This window comes from Planococcus citri, chromosome 3 (genome assembly GCF_950023065.1).
Source record: "Planococcus citri chromosome 3, ihPlaCitr1.1, whole genome shotgun sequence".
Taxonomy (NCBI): domain Eukaryota; kingdom Metazoa; phylum Arthropoda; class Insecta; order Hemiptera; family Pseudococcidae; genus Planococcus; species Planococcus citri.
The window spans coordinates 23,811,655-23,828,056 of NC_088679.1; the positions used below are offsets into that span (position 1 = coordinate 23,811,655).

The 16,402-nt window shown below is 32.4% G+C and overlaps 4 protein-coding genes across 5 annotated transcripts; 1 reads left to right on the forward strand and 3 right to left on the reverse strand.

Annotated features, from left to right (window-relative positions):
• Positions 1–2,461: 2,461 nt before the first annotated feature.
• On the reverse strand, positions 2,462–5,200 carry Rpn10 (regulatory particle non-ATPase 10). 2 transcript variants are annotated; one of them, XM_065355295.1, is made up of 9 exons: positions 5,042–5,200; positions 4,634–4,774; positions 4,443–4,554; positions 4,209–4,364; positions 4,005–4,136; positions 3,847–3,933; positions 3,673–3,781; positions 3,024–3,212; positions 2,462–2,948 (listed from the first exon to the last, which is right to left on the reverse strand). In XM_065355295.1, the coding sequence occupies exons 1-9, from the start codon at positions 5,065–5,067 to the stop codon at positions 2,707–2,709; spliced, it is 1,194 nt and encodes a 397-aa protein (XP_065211367.1). In that variant the 5' UTR covers positions 5,068–5,200; the 3' UTR covers positions 2,462–2,706. The 2 variants fall into 2 exon arrangements, with proteins under 2 accessions (XP_065211367.1, XP_065211366.1); XM_065355294.1 differs by having other exon boundaries at positions 4,443–4,557.
• Positions 5,201–5,503: 303 nt separating this feature from the next.
• On the forward strand, positions 5,504–7,141 carry LOC135839313 (CTD nuclear envelope phosphatase 1A-like). The gene is made up of 2 exons (XM_065355299.1): positions 5,504–5,756; positions 5,826–7,141. Exons 1-2 carry the CDS (start codon positions 5,742–5,744, stop codon positions 6,564–6,566), a joined length of 756 nt encoding a protein of 251 aa, XP_065211371.1. The 5' UTR covers positions 5,504–5,741; the 3' UTR covers positions 6,567–7,141.
• A 192-nt stretch (positions 7,142–7,333) lies between these two features.
• On the reverse strand, positions 7,334–13,624 carry LOC135839315 (uncharacterized). The gene is made up of 3 exons (XM_065355301.1): positions 13,277–13,624; positions 7,986–8,270; positions 7,334–7,846 (listed from the first exon to the last, which is right to left on the reverse strand). The coding sequence occupies exons 1-3, from the start codon at positions 13,325–13,327 to the stop codon at positions 7,652–7,654; spliced, it is 531 nt and encodes a 176-aa protein (XP_065211373.1). The 5' UTR covers positions 13,328–13,624; the 3' UTR covers positions 7,334–7,651.
• Positions 13,277–16,374, reverse strand: LOC135839314 (uncharacterized). Its single transcript, XM_065355300.1, has 3 exons — positions 16,136–16,374; positions 15,758–16,009; positions 13,277–15,673 (listed from the first exon to the last, which is right to left on the reverse strand). Exons 1-3 carry the CDS (start codon positions 16,248–16,250, stop codon positions 15,498–15,500), a joined length of 543 nt encoding a protein of 180 aa, XP_065211372.1. The 5' UTR covers positions 16,251–16,374; the 3' UTR covers positions 13,277–15,497.
• Positions 16,375–16,402: the final 28 nt, after the last annotated feature.

Sequence of the window (16,402 nt, forward strand, 5' to 3'; positions counted from 1 at the left end):
AAAACAAAAATGTCTATCAAAACCTTTTTATCACAGTTTTGAAGAATTTTGAGTCCAGCAAGTTTCTTGAGAGGTCGATGGTGAGTTGGACTGTAAAAGCAGCAGAGAAGAAGCCGACGAAGATATTTAGTTATCTATTTTTTTATTACGATCTAAGCTTGTCTCCATATTATGGAAATGTTTCACCAATTTTTAATATGTAAAATTTCAAAGCATTTCGAACAATTGATTTCCTTAAATAATTTCAACAGACATTTTAACCTACTCTGGTAAGCTGCCTGACGCCCTTCTCAAAACCCCCGGAAATCGTGACCACTTTGCGCTCAAAAGTTTTGATAAAAATCTTTGATTTCATGTTGAAAATTTAACACAATCTGATAAGTCGAGTGACACCTTTTTCTAAATCTCCAGAAATTATAAGCAATTTTGGGCTCAAAATTCATCAAAACTGATCAAAAAAAGTGTTGATCAACATTTTTGATTTCTGTACAAAATTTTAACCCATTTTGATAGGTCACATGACACCTTTTTCGATCACCCCGAAAATCATGACACAATTTTGGAAACTAACATTCTTGAAAAATGCTCAAAAACATTTTTATTGAAATATTTGAATTTTTCGCGAAATTTCATTTTATTTTGATAGGTCACAAGATCACTTTTGAATAAATTTGCAACAGTTCATAATTAATCTAATTAGGGGGGGGGGGAGTTGCAACTCTAAAATTCAACTGCGCTCCGTTATACGAGCCGCAGTCGACGACTCTTATTATTCCACTGCGAAAATCTAAAATAGTACTTAGGTACTTTTCTTCATATTCTAGACTCACATCTACCAGAAACGAAAATGCCAACTGAATTTTTTGGGATGTAAAAATGCAAGTCAAATTCAATTTTTTGAGATTTTTTGCCAGTCTATTCTGAATTACAAAAATTACAAAAATCGAATTATCATTTCAAGCATAGACTCATTTTTTATCTGGACCTTATTCTCAATCATCTTTTGTCCATCTAATAGGTAAATTCTTTTTTTTTTTCAATCCATTCTTGTAATTAAAAGGTAATGTCTCTATCTATCTCTTCCTACTCTACAGATTTTCAAACTCCGTAATATACCTTTTACAAATGAACAAAGAAAGAGCATTTGAATCAAAATTTGTAATTTATCGTCCCGATTCCCCTCCTTCCATTCCGAAACGCTTCGATTATTACTCGATTAATTTTAATCGAGAAAATAAAACGAATCCTCGCTTTCATTTCATTCAATACATCAACCGTTCAGTGTGGAAAAAAGCAACACGGAAAACGAGAAAAAAATAAGGCGAATAAAATTCGCGGTTTTATTTACTTTCCTTATTTGCCTATGGCAAAAAGCGAGATATACTTTGTAATGAAATGTTAAAAAGGAATTGATTTTTAGCGCATATTTTTCGCTGCGAATTTTTCAGTCGTCATTTCGCTCATTGACCCGAAACAATGCAAATCAAACATATCGCTATTCGGCTTGCTTTACGTTACAGTACACCTGACACAATTGAGAAAATTTTCTTTACAGAAAAATAGAGAGTTAAGTATAGGGTGAATTTCCGCCGGCTAATTTAATCAACGAGGTAAAAAATCCTTTTGACATGCTCCTTGAGTAGGAAAAATGTTCTCACATAATTACCCCTTAGCAAGCATAAAATTGTCCTTGGCTTTTATTATCCTTTTTTTTTTGTTATTTTTACGAGCGTTAAAATGTACCACATTTGTGGGTACTAATGTGTCAAAACACTAATGGAATTTTTTACTTTACGGATTTGGTTTTTTACCTTTATTTTTTTTTATTTTAATTCTAAAAAATCATACCCTTTATAGTCTCTCGCCATATTGAAGTTTTTCGTTGTATAGTCGATAAAATGGTTTGAATCTCTTGTTCAACTCGTAAACAAGATGAAATATTGGACAATAAAAGTACGAAAAGTTTCGCCGACGTACAAAAACCGATAAAAAATATAAAATGGATTCGGCTAGTTTTTTTGTTACAAAAATTACTATTTTTTTCCGTGATGACGACGTAATCCGGTAAAGTTTTCGTTTATATATTTTATTTCAATTTTTTAAAATGTCACATGCTTTTGAGAAAATGTTGAGAATGAATCGTCAACTCCATTTGCATCTGGAATATCGGATGAAAAATATGCAACTTGGAGTTTCGTACGCCTACTAACAACGTACACGTATACAAAATACTTGACACGAACGCAAATAACGAAAATGAAATCGCAACTTCATCATTTTAACGAATAGTCAAGGAAAAAAGAACATTATTTTCGTAAAAATATACCCTAAAGATTTGCATAATTTGTAATAATAATTTGAACGAACGAATGATTGTTTAATATTCATGAAATATGTTCATCGTAAAACCCTCCGATACGAACTTCATTTGTCTAGAGACAAAATACATAAAACGACGAGAAAAATAATGAAATATTTTTATATTGAATAATTACACAAATATGACATCTAACATACCTCAAATTTTTTTGTTTCTCCACATAAAGAAAGATTTTAAAAAATCTCGTAACGGTAATAGTGTTATCGATTAAACGAGCGTAATTCATGTAAAAAAAAAGAAAAAACCGCAGACGATAATAATTTTCGTATCTTGGCTCTATTCGTTTCTGCACAGTAAAAAAATCACGAATGGTGGTCGGTTGGTGTTTACTTTTTAGCGTCTTTTTTCTTATCTTTATCTTTATCTTTTGATTCATCTTTGCCGGCAGATTTTAAGGCTTCTTGTACTTCGGGATTTTGCGGATCTACACCTGGTAGTCGTTCCAAGACACTTTTTAAGAAATCTGTATCGGTTACGTTACTATAATCTACTTCCATTTCTTCGTCTTTCGGTTTGGCTTTCGAGGGTTCTTCTTTTTTCTCCTCCGAGCCACTGGATGATGACGATGCTATACGTGAAGCAATCATCCGTTAATGGAGATATTCAGGAAGGAATTGGGCGAAAATAAAGGGTAGGTACTTACGTGTGGCGACCACATCTTGCATACTCATTCTTAAAGCGAAAGCGATCTGTTCGTCTTCAGTCATAGCGCTGAAATCTGGTTCTTGAGGGGCAGCACTAGCAGCAGCAGCAACAGGAGCAGCAGCAGGAGGAGCGGATTCTTCGATCGACATAGCCAAAGCCCGTTCTAACATCGCTTCGTCGCTGGAAACTGTACAAATGATGTAGGAAATTAGTTGTAGAAAGGATTATACAATTTTTCGCGTACAATGAACCGTAGAGTAAATTCAGAATGTATCTACAGGGTGTTTAGAACATCTTTATACGAGTGAAATAATGGAAATTGAAAATTTCATTCGGTAAAAAAACAGCTCACCACGGAACTGGCCTAATAAGATAATTTTAAAAACTGGTTCAAGGGTTCCCAATTGATCGAGTTACTCCAATCATTTTGATCAGTTATTGATGTCGGTGTTTTTAAATTCGTTCAATTTTTTAGAAAGTCAACCCATCCAAAAATTAAAAAAAAAACCTCCCTCTTTCTCATTTTTGTAATATCTGGTACCACCAAATCATTCAATTCAAAATTCTATATCCTATCCCTTCTTTCTTATCAATTATTCATCTTAAAATTTACGACTGTCATGTTAAAGTAAAACCGAAAGAATCACCTTCGTGGCTAGTCGGAGGAGCAGTAGCCGAAGGAGTTTCGGTAGTCTGAGTTCGTCGAGCTTCTTCTTGCTGGCGTTGTCTTTGTTCTTCCATACTGACACGTAAGGCCTAAAAGCAGAATGTCAATTACAAAAATGCTAAAAATTACATAACTCGGGTTTAAATTCACTTACCAAAGCCAATTCCGGATCTTCATTAGGATCAACGCCGAATTCAAAGCCTGATCCGCCTAGTCCAGCTCCACCAGAGCCATCTTCACCCTGTAAATAATCACAATATTGAAACACAATTTCATATTTATTTCAGCATCGGGAAGCTGAATATTTCGTACTTGAATGACTGGAGAAGATAACAAAGCATCGGATAAATGAGGGCCAGGTGGAATAGAAACTAAATGGCTCGAATTTCCCTCTTTTCCATTGATAGTGTTGATAAACGTAGACAAAACTGTACCATTTAGAGCCTAGAGAGAAATTAAATTCATTAACATTGATCGTTTTAAAAATGCTGGTTTGTAAAAGTAAAATTCACTTACGTCTTCGCCAAACGATACAATATCAACGTTTACTTTTTCTTTCTTCAATCGTTTAGCTACTTTGACAGCTTCCTTTTCGTCATGTTCAACGGGACTTCCGACAAAAGCAACAATTCTCATTTTATGATTTTTACCTTGACGATGTTTCAAAGCCAACTAAAAGTAAAACATATTAATGACCACGTCAGAACTTTATCAAAATTATACATAACATTACGATTCTGAAAAACATACGTGAGCTATACGCATTCCAGTTAGAAAATTGATATCACCGCAGGGCTGAACCTGATGCAATTTAGCTAAGATTTTTCCAACATCTGTAGTCAAAGTAGTAAGCACTTCGACTCTACTGTAAACAAAGAACGAATTAACAATACTCAGATTCTTTGCGATCTATTTTCGGCGTCTACTCAGGGGGTACTTACTCAGCTAGTGTGATCAAACCGACATTGTTTTCCGGATTCGATCTAGTTTTAGAATGACAAACCAAGTTTATAGCGTCTTGTTGAGCTTGCATTCGAGTAGGAATGAAATCACCATTTCTCATATAATCGCTATTATCAACACTGAAAAAAAGGAAAAAACAGACATGATTAGAATCATTTTCAGCGGTGAGCAAAGAGCATTACAAACACAAAGCAAATATATTTAAATAATGTTAATTCGTGTCAAGATGAATTTGGAAACCGTACTGTAGTTGAATTAGATCTCATTCGGCGAATTATTTGAGGAAAATGATGTTAATATGCTTATTTAAATGCAGTTTTTGGTTATTGAGAGAAGTTCAACGTAGCTGATCAAGAACGAGTTTTGTACCAATTTTTAATGCTTACCAGATCATAGTACTTTCGAGAACCATTTTGCTAGCTTCTGTGCACCTTTCTGATTCACTAATTAATAATTATTATACATTAAATTAACGAAATATTAATGAAAAACTCGGATCACTTTAAAGAATTGCGACAACTAGAAAAATATTTGCAATTCATTTTCCATTTTTGTTTGTTGGTTTTTGGCTTTCGACTGTGTTTTCTCGACGTGACGTCATAAATCGATTTTTCAGGGTGTCCAATTCCGGTGTTACTTTTCTCTCTTTTTCTGGTAAAAACAGCATAAAATGAAATATTAAAGTATTTTATTAATGTATTTTTGTTTGAATAATTGTTTTTTAATAATTATTTTGAATAAAAAATTGAATTATCTCAAAAAAAGCAAAACAAAAATTATACGTCAAGAAAACCGATAACGATAATCGATCAGTCGATACAAAACGATAGTTCACTAGCTTATCAATTTTCGATTTATGATAATTATAGGAAATCAGAAATGTAGAACACAGCTTTTGTAGCTTTCGCTGAATTAATTACTATCTATTTATCTAATAATTAAACTGATCAATCATGATTCTGCGATGTCTCTCGTGAAACACCTCGCGTATCCTTTACATCTTCCCGCTTGACTCCAACTTCAGCCTTTGAATCGGTGTTATCAAAAGTTCAGGTGGTTGAAAAAAGGATCTAGCATGTCTTAAAAATGGTTGTAACTGATGTAAGTATCACGTATTTAATTTTACATTCATCATAACTCACTCTTAAATCGAATGTGGTTTGTTTGCAGTTGAATATTTTCGCCGTGTTTCAAATGATTAGTCGAACCATCTTAAACACCGTAGCATCTATTTGCAAACATGTACTACACTTCGTTAGGAGATTGTTCAGAAGAATACGATACTACGAACCAGTGACTTACACCATTTGTCCTCTGACACCTGTATCTAGTCATCGCTTAAACATAATTAAGAAAAAAATCCTCGTTCTAGACTTGGACGAAACACTTATTCATTCCGCGTCTGTCAATTCGCCATACCACAATGACCGAAAGAACCTCTTCATTGAACCGGATTTCGAGCTGCAAGTGATGATAGAGAAACAACATGTCAAGTTTCACGTATTCAAAAGACCCCACGTAGACAAATTCTTGGAAATAGTTAGTCAATGGTACGATGTCGTTATCTTTACCGCAGGTATCGACGCCTACGGCGAAATAATTACCAATCGACTGGATAACAATCGAGGAATATTCAAAAAGAAATACTACAGACGACATTGTACTCCCGAGTTAGGTTTGTTTAGTAAAGATTTATCGGTAATTACCAACGATTTGAGTAGTATTTTCATCCTCGATAATTCACCCTTCGCTTATAAAAATTACCCTCATAATGCCATTCAGATTAAATCGTGGTTCTGCGACCAGTCGGACAAAGCATTGCTTAACTTATTACCTGTATTAGACGCTATGAGATTTGTACAAGATGTGCGATCTGTTCTATGTCGAAATCCTAACCATAAAGTATTATAATTTTTCCTATCTCTCAAAGTATTATTATTTTTTTTATCTTCTTCTTAAGATAGCTTTCGTACTGTAGAAGTAGTTGTAAGAATTCTCTTCTAATATTAGTGTAATTTTTCCAACCCTGTATTAACTGAACTGGTTACACCATGTGATTAATCCTATATAAAATCATTTTCAAGTATTATATTGTGTTTCCTGGTTGTGATAGACAAATATTATAAGCAAATCATATCATCATGGTATAACTAGTTTAAATAAAGCTACCTATAGATAGATTTTTCCATCGACATTTTTCTCCTTCATAACTATGTAGTATACATATACCTCGATACATTTTTTATACCTATACCTATCCTATTATTTTAAATATTTTAATCTCAGAGAGTTTTTTATGTATTCATATGACATTATCTTTACTTTTACTGCAGAGAGAAGGATAATATTCTCCAAAACATTTTCATATTAGACATGAACCTATTTTTTTTTTTTTTTTGTCTAATAATCCTGTATTTTCAAACCCTATTTTCTATTTGTGTGATATAAATTATTTGATTTTTTAAATGAAATTTTCAAAAGTTGTATTTTTATTGTTTTTTACACACGTGTATGGAAAAACTAATCAAGTATCGATGTGACAGCGACAAGTATTTGCATAATAATACGTTGTTGGCTTTTAAAACGATGTCATTGTCGTCACTAAGGTTATTGAAAAATTAATCTCGTTAACAATTTACCTCGTTCATTTTTTCGTATTACTCAATTACTAAACGATATTATTAAAAATCAATTTATTAGCGACAAAAAAGTACAAATATGGTTGTTTATTAAATTGAAAAATGTCTATTAGATAAACGTTGAGTATAATGAAGAATGTACATATAAAACTTCGCCTTAAAAAATAACACTCGAATGGCTTGGAAGGGTCATTTCAAAACATCATCCAGCTAAATGCATCTTGTATCGAATTATTGAACTTGATTTGTCACAACTTTGTCAACTCAAATTCACACGTTGAAATTCGCAATTACATATATTCTTATTACCAGTGAGTTTGTGAACTCAGAAACAGATATTGAACTCGTCCCATCATATTACACTTCGACTATTTTCAATTGAGTCGTTGAAGTTGATAATGTCATGTGACTCTTATAATGCGATGCTGGTTCTGGAACTACTGTATAACGAGGCGGTACATCGAATATAATGGATTCGTAAGTAGCATGGTGATTAGAGTTGAACGGAACCATGAATTGTAAATCGCTGTTCACTGATTTCATGAAGCAACCCTGCGAAAAAAAAATTGAAAAATAATTACTTTCGTGTTTCCTTCAAAGATTTCCCAATGTATCTACCACGTCGGTAATGAAATTATCAGAAAAAAAAACTCGATATTCAAAATCAGTAGATCATTAGGTAGGTACTTACATTGGACGTGCTCCTTGTCAAAGAAAAGTTCGTTCTAAATCGTTTTTTGCCAAAACTTAATACGGGAGTATTCAGTCTAATGCAAAGGTAGCAGAATACCGCGAAACTTATGCAAATCAAAGCGCCAGCCAAGGCGAGAACTTTCAAGTTGCTGGGTTCTCTTTGTTGATATGGATCCAAAACATAATCGTGCAAAGTATATCCGATATAGACTAACGTTGGCATTGAAATTAACGGTATCAGGATATCCGCGTAGCGATGCCATGCTTTTGATTTTGTGTTTTTCTGTAAAAAAATATCAAAAAATCAACGATAAGAATTAATGGCCTCAGAACAATATTGCTAATGCTAAGTACAGTAATAAATCATAATTATTCAGTTCTTAAAAAACGGAAGTTATCAAATTGATTCTCTATTTTCGCAAAATAATTGAATTGATTCCCACCTTCCATTGATGCATGTCGAATTGATTCCCAGTTTAAGTTTTTGACCACAAAAAGAACAGGAATAAAAACAGTCACATGATATTTTAAAAAATGAACTTTTATGAACTTACGTAGGTACCTACTTGAGTAATGTGGATAAAATTACCGACAGGTACACGTTATTCATTTTTATGGATGGTCAAAAAAAACTTGGAAGTACCTACCTATCTACCTATTTTTGTTCAAGTGTAAAAGGTTCAAAGCTACAGGCTACAAGTTTTTTAAAACAATTTTGACAATAAAAAACTTTTTCAGAATTTTTGCAAAAAAAAACAGAATGTTTTTTCACAATTTTGACAATTGGGTAATATTTAGGATTTTCTTTTTCCAACTTTGACTAGAAAACCAGTTTTTAAGTATGCAATTTTGAGGGAAAAAATAGTTCCTCTCAAGTTTGAAAAACCAAGTAGGTACCTAAGTAGATATTTTATGAATTTTAGCAAAAAATTATACCTTTTTTTCATCTTAGATGAAAAATGAGACATTTGTTTAATTTCTACAAAAAAATAAGTTCTTCGACAGTCTTGACGAAAAAGATCTTTTTTAAATAAAATTTTTTTAAAAAACAGCTTTATCACAATTTTTAAAAACTACCTTTGGGCCTTTTTTATTATTTGTAACTTTGAAAAAAAAAACAACTTTTTGACAATTTAGTCCAAAAAATAAAAAAATAAAAAGATGTTAGGTCTATGTTGTAGGTAATTTTGAGAACAAAAAAACAGAATTTTTGTTTAATTTTATTAAAAAAAGAGTAATTTTTTCAATTTTGGCAAAGATTTGTTTTTTTGCATTTAGGTATGACAAAAAAATAGGAGATTTCAACAAATTCTGCAAAAAAAAATCAGGTTTCTAAATTTAACGAGATTCTTTTATTTCGATTTTGGTATAAAAATCACTTTTTTATGCAATTTTGGCCAATAAAATGAAGGTTTTAATGCAATTTTGAATAGGTAGGTACTAATTTAGCAGAATTTTGAATTTTGCCGCCATGAAAATGTCGACATGGTCTGCTGGAGGCTGCAAAACAACTTGAAACCTCCTGCAGTCAATTTAATAGCGTGTCAAAATTAGAATGCAGATTGCAGAGTGAATTTCAGTTTTCCAACTCCATCTAGTGAAATTTCGAGCAGGAAATTCTCGCTTCAAAACAGCTCGATACGGTTCAAAATCGTTTACAATCGATTTGGCAAGTGGGAAATAGGGCATTTATACCACATTTCAACTTTATAGATCAATTTGGTGAACATATAATTTTTTTTCTTATTTTTGGCCCAAAATTGATTTTCAAAAATTCATCAAAAATCGAAAAAAGCACTTCATCAGCTGCATGTCCTTTCGATCAAACTTTATCCGGTATGAAAATTTTTGTTCGAGTTGAGATACCTACTTCCCATACCTATCTATTATTAAAATCAAATCAAAATCTGTGATTTCAGCTGATCTGTCAATCAAAATGGCCGCCATTTTGCAAGTTCGCTTTAAAATTCCTCTAAATGTTCATTTCAGGCTGAATCTCAGTTAAACCAAATTTTCAGCTGCCGAAGTTGATTTTACGAATTTTGGCGAGTTTTTGAAAATGGCTGAAATAGCCCATATTTTACTGACAAGGTTTTATAAAAATAGTAGGTAGACCACCAGATGAAAATCAGAAATTTGGTTTGAATACTGAAGTCGACCTCTCAAATCGATTGCGACGATTTTTAAGACGATCTGGAACCTCCAGCAAAAATGAGTTTTATCTCCAGCACACTGAAATGAAATCGCTCCAGAAAGTGCTGTAATCAACTTCGACAGCTGAGACAATCACCTATTTTTAGCCATTTATTCAAGCTCTACAAATCTGAACAAAGAAATAGGTACCTAACCAATAAGAATGTCAAAAGACGTGTCTATCGGGCTTATATTCTCACTCTCAGTGTTCATCTCTATCATGCTATTGAATTGTTAGACAGCTAGATCGAAATAAAAAAATTTCGGTAAAATACTTTCATTCATCATCCACCTATAGGTATCTATCGTATGATAAAGAAGCAATTCAAAGTTGACACGCACGAAATCATCATATAAGCGTAAGTGCAATTTCTAATTAGAAATATTTGTCTTCTTTGACCTTAAATATGAGCAAATAAAAATTAGATAAAATTGTGTGTACCATTTCACGTAAACATTCACGAAAAAAGAACCCTTATCGACGGATTTCTAGACGTAAACACACGTACGGTGTATAGAATTATGTCAATAAAAATATTATCTCCACAAATAAATAGCTTTCAGCTCCAAGAATTATTTTGATTTGATAACAACGTTAACGTGTTCAAAAATTTCGAACCAAAAATTATTAATAGGTAGGTACCTAACAACATATTAAGTATCTAATAGATAGGCTGAATGCACATATATGCAAACAGATGGTTAATTAAATGGTGCCTCTACCTCTGCATACGTTACGAAATCACTCAATCATTATTGCTCTCATAATCTCATATTATAAGGCTCATGAACTACCTATACAGATAAATCAAATTCATTAAAATGATCACGCTCGTGCTTACGTAGATTGTGCAGTTCACGCGGGATAATCATACGGATGAAGTATTTGATAAATAATAATGTGCGCATAATTTCATATCATTCTAACAAATATATGTTAGAAGAACAATTAGCGAATACGGTTAACTTTTGAATTTATCAGCAAACATATAAGAGCGAAAAAAACATAACAAATTCTATAACAATTCCATTACTTATCTCATTATTTTGTACCTATGAAAATATGTACCTACATTCGGATCATGATTTCCTTACATATTGTTCTAGAATAATTAGTCCATTCATTTTATAGGTACCTAATCACTCTGTGGGCGGTGAGTCTTTTGAGATGTACATTAATGGTACTTAATCATGTGTTTTCGTACTGTTTTAATTACCTATCTACACTGTTTACCTACGTGATCGAGGATGAAAACAAAATCACAAAAGTGATAAAAAAAATTGTTTGACGCTTTTTTTTTTATAAGGTCGATTAAGAATTATAAATAGCCTTCGTTGTGTAATTTTTATTTAATCTGATTTTCATTGTAGGTATTATTAACTGTATCAACGGTCACATATTTTTTTTTTTTTTTTTTTTTTTTTACATAAAATTAGGTTTGTTTGAGAATGAATTTAAGAGTGACTAAAACCTTCTAAGCATAATCGATAGAGCATATTATAATAATATGTACCTTATTAGCCAAAATTTCAGAAGCTAAAGAACATTTTTTATTTTTGGTGAATTTTTAAAAAACAAATCTGATTCAAGAAATAAAAAACATGAAAATAAAAACTTTTCCAAGCTGTCCAAGAAAGCTGAAATTTGGTACGTATTTTATTTTCCACTCCACGAATAGAATGGAAATGAATTAAAACCGTTTTGAGTAGTTTTAAAGCCTCTAAAAAATTTTGAAAGTTGAAATTTTCATAAAATTTTACTTCATAAAGTTGCAATGCTAAAATTTACTTTATACTCTGATTTCAACATGACAAGTCAACTTTAAATGTTTTAAGGCCTCTTTGGATTCTTCAAAAAAGTGTCACAGAATTTGTCGAAATGAACTTTAACTGTTAAACATGATTAAGTTTTATAGATATAACTTTCATCTAACATAACTTATTGAGCAATGCTTAGTAGTCTCAGGTACTTTCTTTTTTGTTTTTTTTTTTTCAATGAAGAATATTTACCTACCTAAGTAAGTACGAGTAATTACATAAGTAAGTACCTGTACGTACATTCGCACAAAGTTATATTAGATAAATATTTTAAATTGATACCAAAAACCCAAGAAATCAAAATTAAAGTAAGTAGACAAAGTACAAGTTAGATAAGAAAGTGATACATGTGCTTATTTATCAAATAAACTACAACTACCTCGAGACATAGTTACTTAATTTCATGAAAAAAATCCACCTAATTTGCCCGAAACATTTTTTTTTTTTTTTTTTTAAATAATAAATAAGAATATTGTTATTAGATGATGAAATTACTGGAAATATTATAACCAGCTGACTCGGTTTCATTGTTTCCGTAACTCAAGAATAGGTTGAATTTTGACCCTACGTCAAACTTGGACTTTGACCAAGGATGTTTTGATGAGACCCTGTTTTAAATCACGTTGTAATGGTATTCCCTAGTATTTTTATCGAAATATGACTCGTAAAGTAAAACCGAAAATGTTTATGACGCTAATTCAAGTGTTATTTTTCTAATATGCCAGATAAGCATTATCAGAAGAATCACTACATCATCCTACAGGCTTTTCCACTCTCACATCTATCGCCTGCGAAAACTAATTATGCAACTTGTTCATCATTGCGCAAAAAACTGCATTATGTGCCAGATTAAGGTACGTAAGTAAATGATAAAGAAAGTACATTATGACACTCAAAATATTCCAAACTTTTATAACCTGTTCATTTAGGGATAGGTCTTGAATATTGTGTGAACTCTCAGCTGAGCTTTGAGTTGACTTCAACTCCATTAAGACAATGCAAAGATGAATAGGTATAGGTAAAAGTATACTAACAATGCTATAGGGATCTCAATTATTTCTGTCTCGAATAATCTACGCGTGAATCTGAACATTATAACAGCCTTTATGTTCAGCCTTGATCCTCCTTAGACAAAATACTACAATATTTTTGCAAAAGAACATATCTAGTACATAAGGTAGGCATAGGTAACATTCGCATGTTCATTTACACCTATCACGTGGAATCTTCATCTAGAAAGTTCTACGATCAAAATTAAAGTGCTAAACAAACACTCACCTCGTAAAATACGATTTTTTTCGGAATAGCATTAGCTCCCTTAATCTTCATGCTGACGATGATGCGAATCCAACGAATAAATCTTCACTTTCTCACCCTGTATCTAACACAGCGTAATCCGTTGACGGCTCCAATTTGGCGGAAATCGAATACACTCTCGCAGTTAATATTTTTTTAGAAATTATTCGACCCAGCGGCAACAAAAAACACAATTTCGTATACGTGTTGATGAATTAAAAAATCAAATCGGAAAAACCCTCTGCTTCCTTTCGTTGACCGAGCTAAACGTGAACACAATTCGACTATAGTAATGAAGGTACTGTGCTGTTATGAAGTTAAATCGCGAATGCTTTGAGAAATGAACCTCGGAATAAATGGTGCCTCTCCGAATGACTATCACGAGATATCTTATCAAGAAGCTTTCTATTATGATATGTTCACCTCGATACAGGGTATTCAGAGAAGTTATCTTTCCACCGAATGATGAAACAAATAACTATAAAGTCACGTACGTAAATCTATACAAATCACAATAAACTTTTATGAGATGAAATTGGATTATTTTGCCACTACTTTCTGATTATCTCGTCGCTACGAAAGTATTATGGAAGATATGAAGGGAGATATGAAAATTGCCAATTACGAAATCGTATTTGAAGGGTAATTGAAATTTACAGATATGATATTTTCAAAACCAGCACCGTTTATACCTCGTGTTTTTGGAAACTTTTCTGCTTAATTAGTCTGCTCGCCAAGTATCATTAACTCTGAGAGATCAAATTCTGCGCAATTTTTCAAATATTTTTTACGATTTTGTATAATTTTAGAATTTGAATTGAATGATAGGTATTCAAGAAATGGCAAATCGGAAGTGTTGGTGCACTTTGCGATACATCGATAGCCTTTGAAAAAGGTCAGCGTCGTTGACCGTTTCTCGTACTGCGGACTGGTGCCTATTTTTAAACATAGAAAGATCATTCGCGATATGATCGCGAGCTCGAGGATTCATTTGTTTTCAAAATAGAGAGTACAGAATGAGGTAAACAACTTGAATCGTATGATAGATACCTAACTATACTTAGACAAAGTTACATAGGTATATCTTGAGTCAAAATTGTTATCCTTGAACTGGACGAATGCTAAAATTTCAGAAAAATCTATCGTTGTCTACCCAAAAAAGCAAATGATGAAGTACATCTTCAGCTAAGGATTATACCCAACTCAATAATTCATCAAATTAGTAAACATATAAACCATTACTCAGGCAATATTTTTTGTTGAATAAGGGTAAGCGAAAGTTTCCATTAATGTACTATTTATTGCTCCAAACTAAAGCAAGAAACTAGCAAATTTTTAAATGTTTTTAAATTTTTAAATCTTGGGCCCCTAGCTTGGAATACCAAATACCTACCACTATTTGCTACATGAACACATAAATCAGAAAAACGTTAATCACAGAGATTTATTCAGAGTTGGTAGGTATATAAAACTTCGCCGAATCTTCACATAATTTATTACATATTCATCACCATCGCCCAGTTGAACTACATCTTTAAGAACACTTAAACAAATAATTTTTCCATTAAACGTTATCTGAACAGGAATAATTAATATTTGATAAACATAAACATTCACACACCAAACATTAAAGTAAGTAATGCCTCAATGAAAAAAATTCAACGCAAGCCTGCAGTAACTATAGCTAATAATGCATGTACTGGGATAAATTTTGATCGATTTTGATCTTCAAAAGTACCTATCTATTCATTGTAAATTTTAATAATCGAGATTGTATTCTCGGGTGCATTAAGTTAAAATAAATGAAAAAAATCAATCCAACTTGCGCGAAACAAAACAACGAAAAAGAAGTACATTCTTAATTAAGAAGTATATAAATACATACGATATAGGGCATAAGAAAAGGTACTGACAAAAACACAGGCAAAAAACAATCAACGAAATTCCACTAACATAATTTGATTACAATCATATAGAATACATCAAATCACAACGATTATAATTAGGTAATCACAGAAGAAGTATAAAAGTAAAAAACAACTATACGACTTACTAGGAAGTATAGGATTACGAAAACGATAAACTTACTAAATAGGAACATATCTTTTATTCTATAATCTTCACCTACTGATCTACGAGATCGATTCCGCCAGAAAAATAAAATGAGTTTTCACAGCTTAGAATTTTCCTTCGTCAGAGGCGACTACTTCTGTAAACTCAGTTTTAAAGCTAACGCCATTTGTTCACTTTCAGTCATGCCATTGAAATCTAACACCTCTACACTGTCTACAGGAGTAATAGCGGTTTTATCACAAGGGCCAGATTCTTTCAAAGACCTGGTTAGTGCTTCTTTTAACATCACAGCTTCTTGGCTGGAAACTGAATAGAAACAAATCCTATACTAAATGAAGTACTACACATCGAGTAGTAGGTAGTAAATGAGTAAATAGATGAAAAAAATACCATTTGGGCTGGTCGAAGAAACAAAAACCGGACGAGGATTCTGACTTTGAGTCTGAGCAATGGCTCTTGCTTGTAAAGCTTCTAGCTGACTAAGCTGACGGTGATTTTGTACAATCGAGTTGTCACTTGCTTGACTTGCTACTCCTCTATAATCAAGATCGTTAACTAAAATGGCTTTCGTTGACGACTTCGGCGCGACAGATCGCTGTCTAGGTGTCACTTTTGGCTTGAGTAAGCGTTGAGGGAACTTCACTGAAAACAAGTAAGTTCACCAGAAGGCAGAAACTCAGTAGCAGTACGAAGAATTCATAAAATATAAAATGTACAATTACGGACGTGCTTGTGCATAATAAACTTGAGAAGTTGGGTATTACTTACTAAGCCTAATAACTTCAGACAGATTGATTTTAGAGCCAATTTTTTCTGTTGTAACATTCGTAACTGGATCTATGAATTTCATTACTCCCACAATGAAAATATCTTCTGTAGCCATACTTATTCCTTAATAATTAAACGAAATTCGATTGAAAATGCGGCGAAAACTGAAAATAACGTAAATTTGATGGCACAATGATTGATAAGTAAAAGATAATCAAAACAAAACACATGTTCAAACGTGAAATTCTTTTCAAAAGGTGACAAGCA

Bases quoted from the DNA above. Each gene is read 5' to 3' on its own strand.
- Rpn10 (XM_065355294.1), bottom strand. From the start codon at position 5,067: ATGGTTCTCGAAAGTACTATGATCTG. The intron at 3,934-4,004 runs GTACGAAATATT...GATTATTTACAG, and splicing joins TATCTTCTCCAGTCATTCAA to GGTGAAGATGGCTCTGGTGG. The intron at 3,213-3,672 runs GTGATTCTTTCG...TCATTTGTACAG, and splicing joins TCCTCCGACTAGCCACGAAG to TTTCCAGCGACGAAGCGATG.
- LOC135839314 (XM_065355300.1), bottom strand. From the start codon at position 16,250: ATGGCTACAGAAGATATTTTCATTGTGGGAGTAATGAAATTCATAGAT. The intron at 16,010-16,135 runs GTAAGTAATACC...ACTTGTTTTCAG, and splicing joins GTCTGAAGTTATTAGGCTTA to TGAAGTTCCCTCAACGCTTA. The intron at 15,674-15,757 runs GTATTTTTTTCA...GTTTCTATTCAG, and splicing joins TTCTTCGACCAGCCCAAATG to TTTCCAGCCAAGAAGCTGTG.
- LOC135839315 (XM_065355301.1), bottom strand. From the start codon at position 13,327: ATGAAGATTAAGGGAGCTAATGCTATTCCGAAAAAAATCGTATTTTAC. The intron at 8,271-13,276 runs GTGAGTGTTTGT...ATTTTTTTACAG, and splicing joins AAAAAATCGTATTTTACGAG to AAAAACACAAAATCAAAAGC. The intron at 7,847-7,985 runs GTAAGTACCTAC...TTTTTTTCGCAG, and splicing joins TGACAAGGAGCACGTCCAAT to GGTTGCTTCATGAAATCAGT.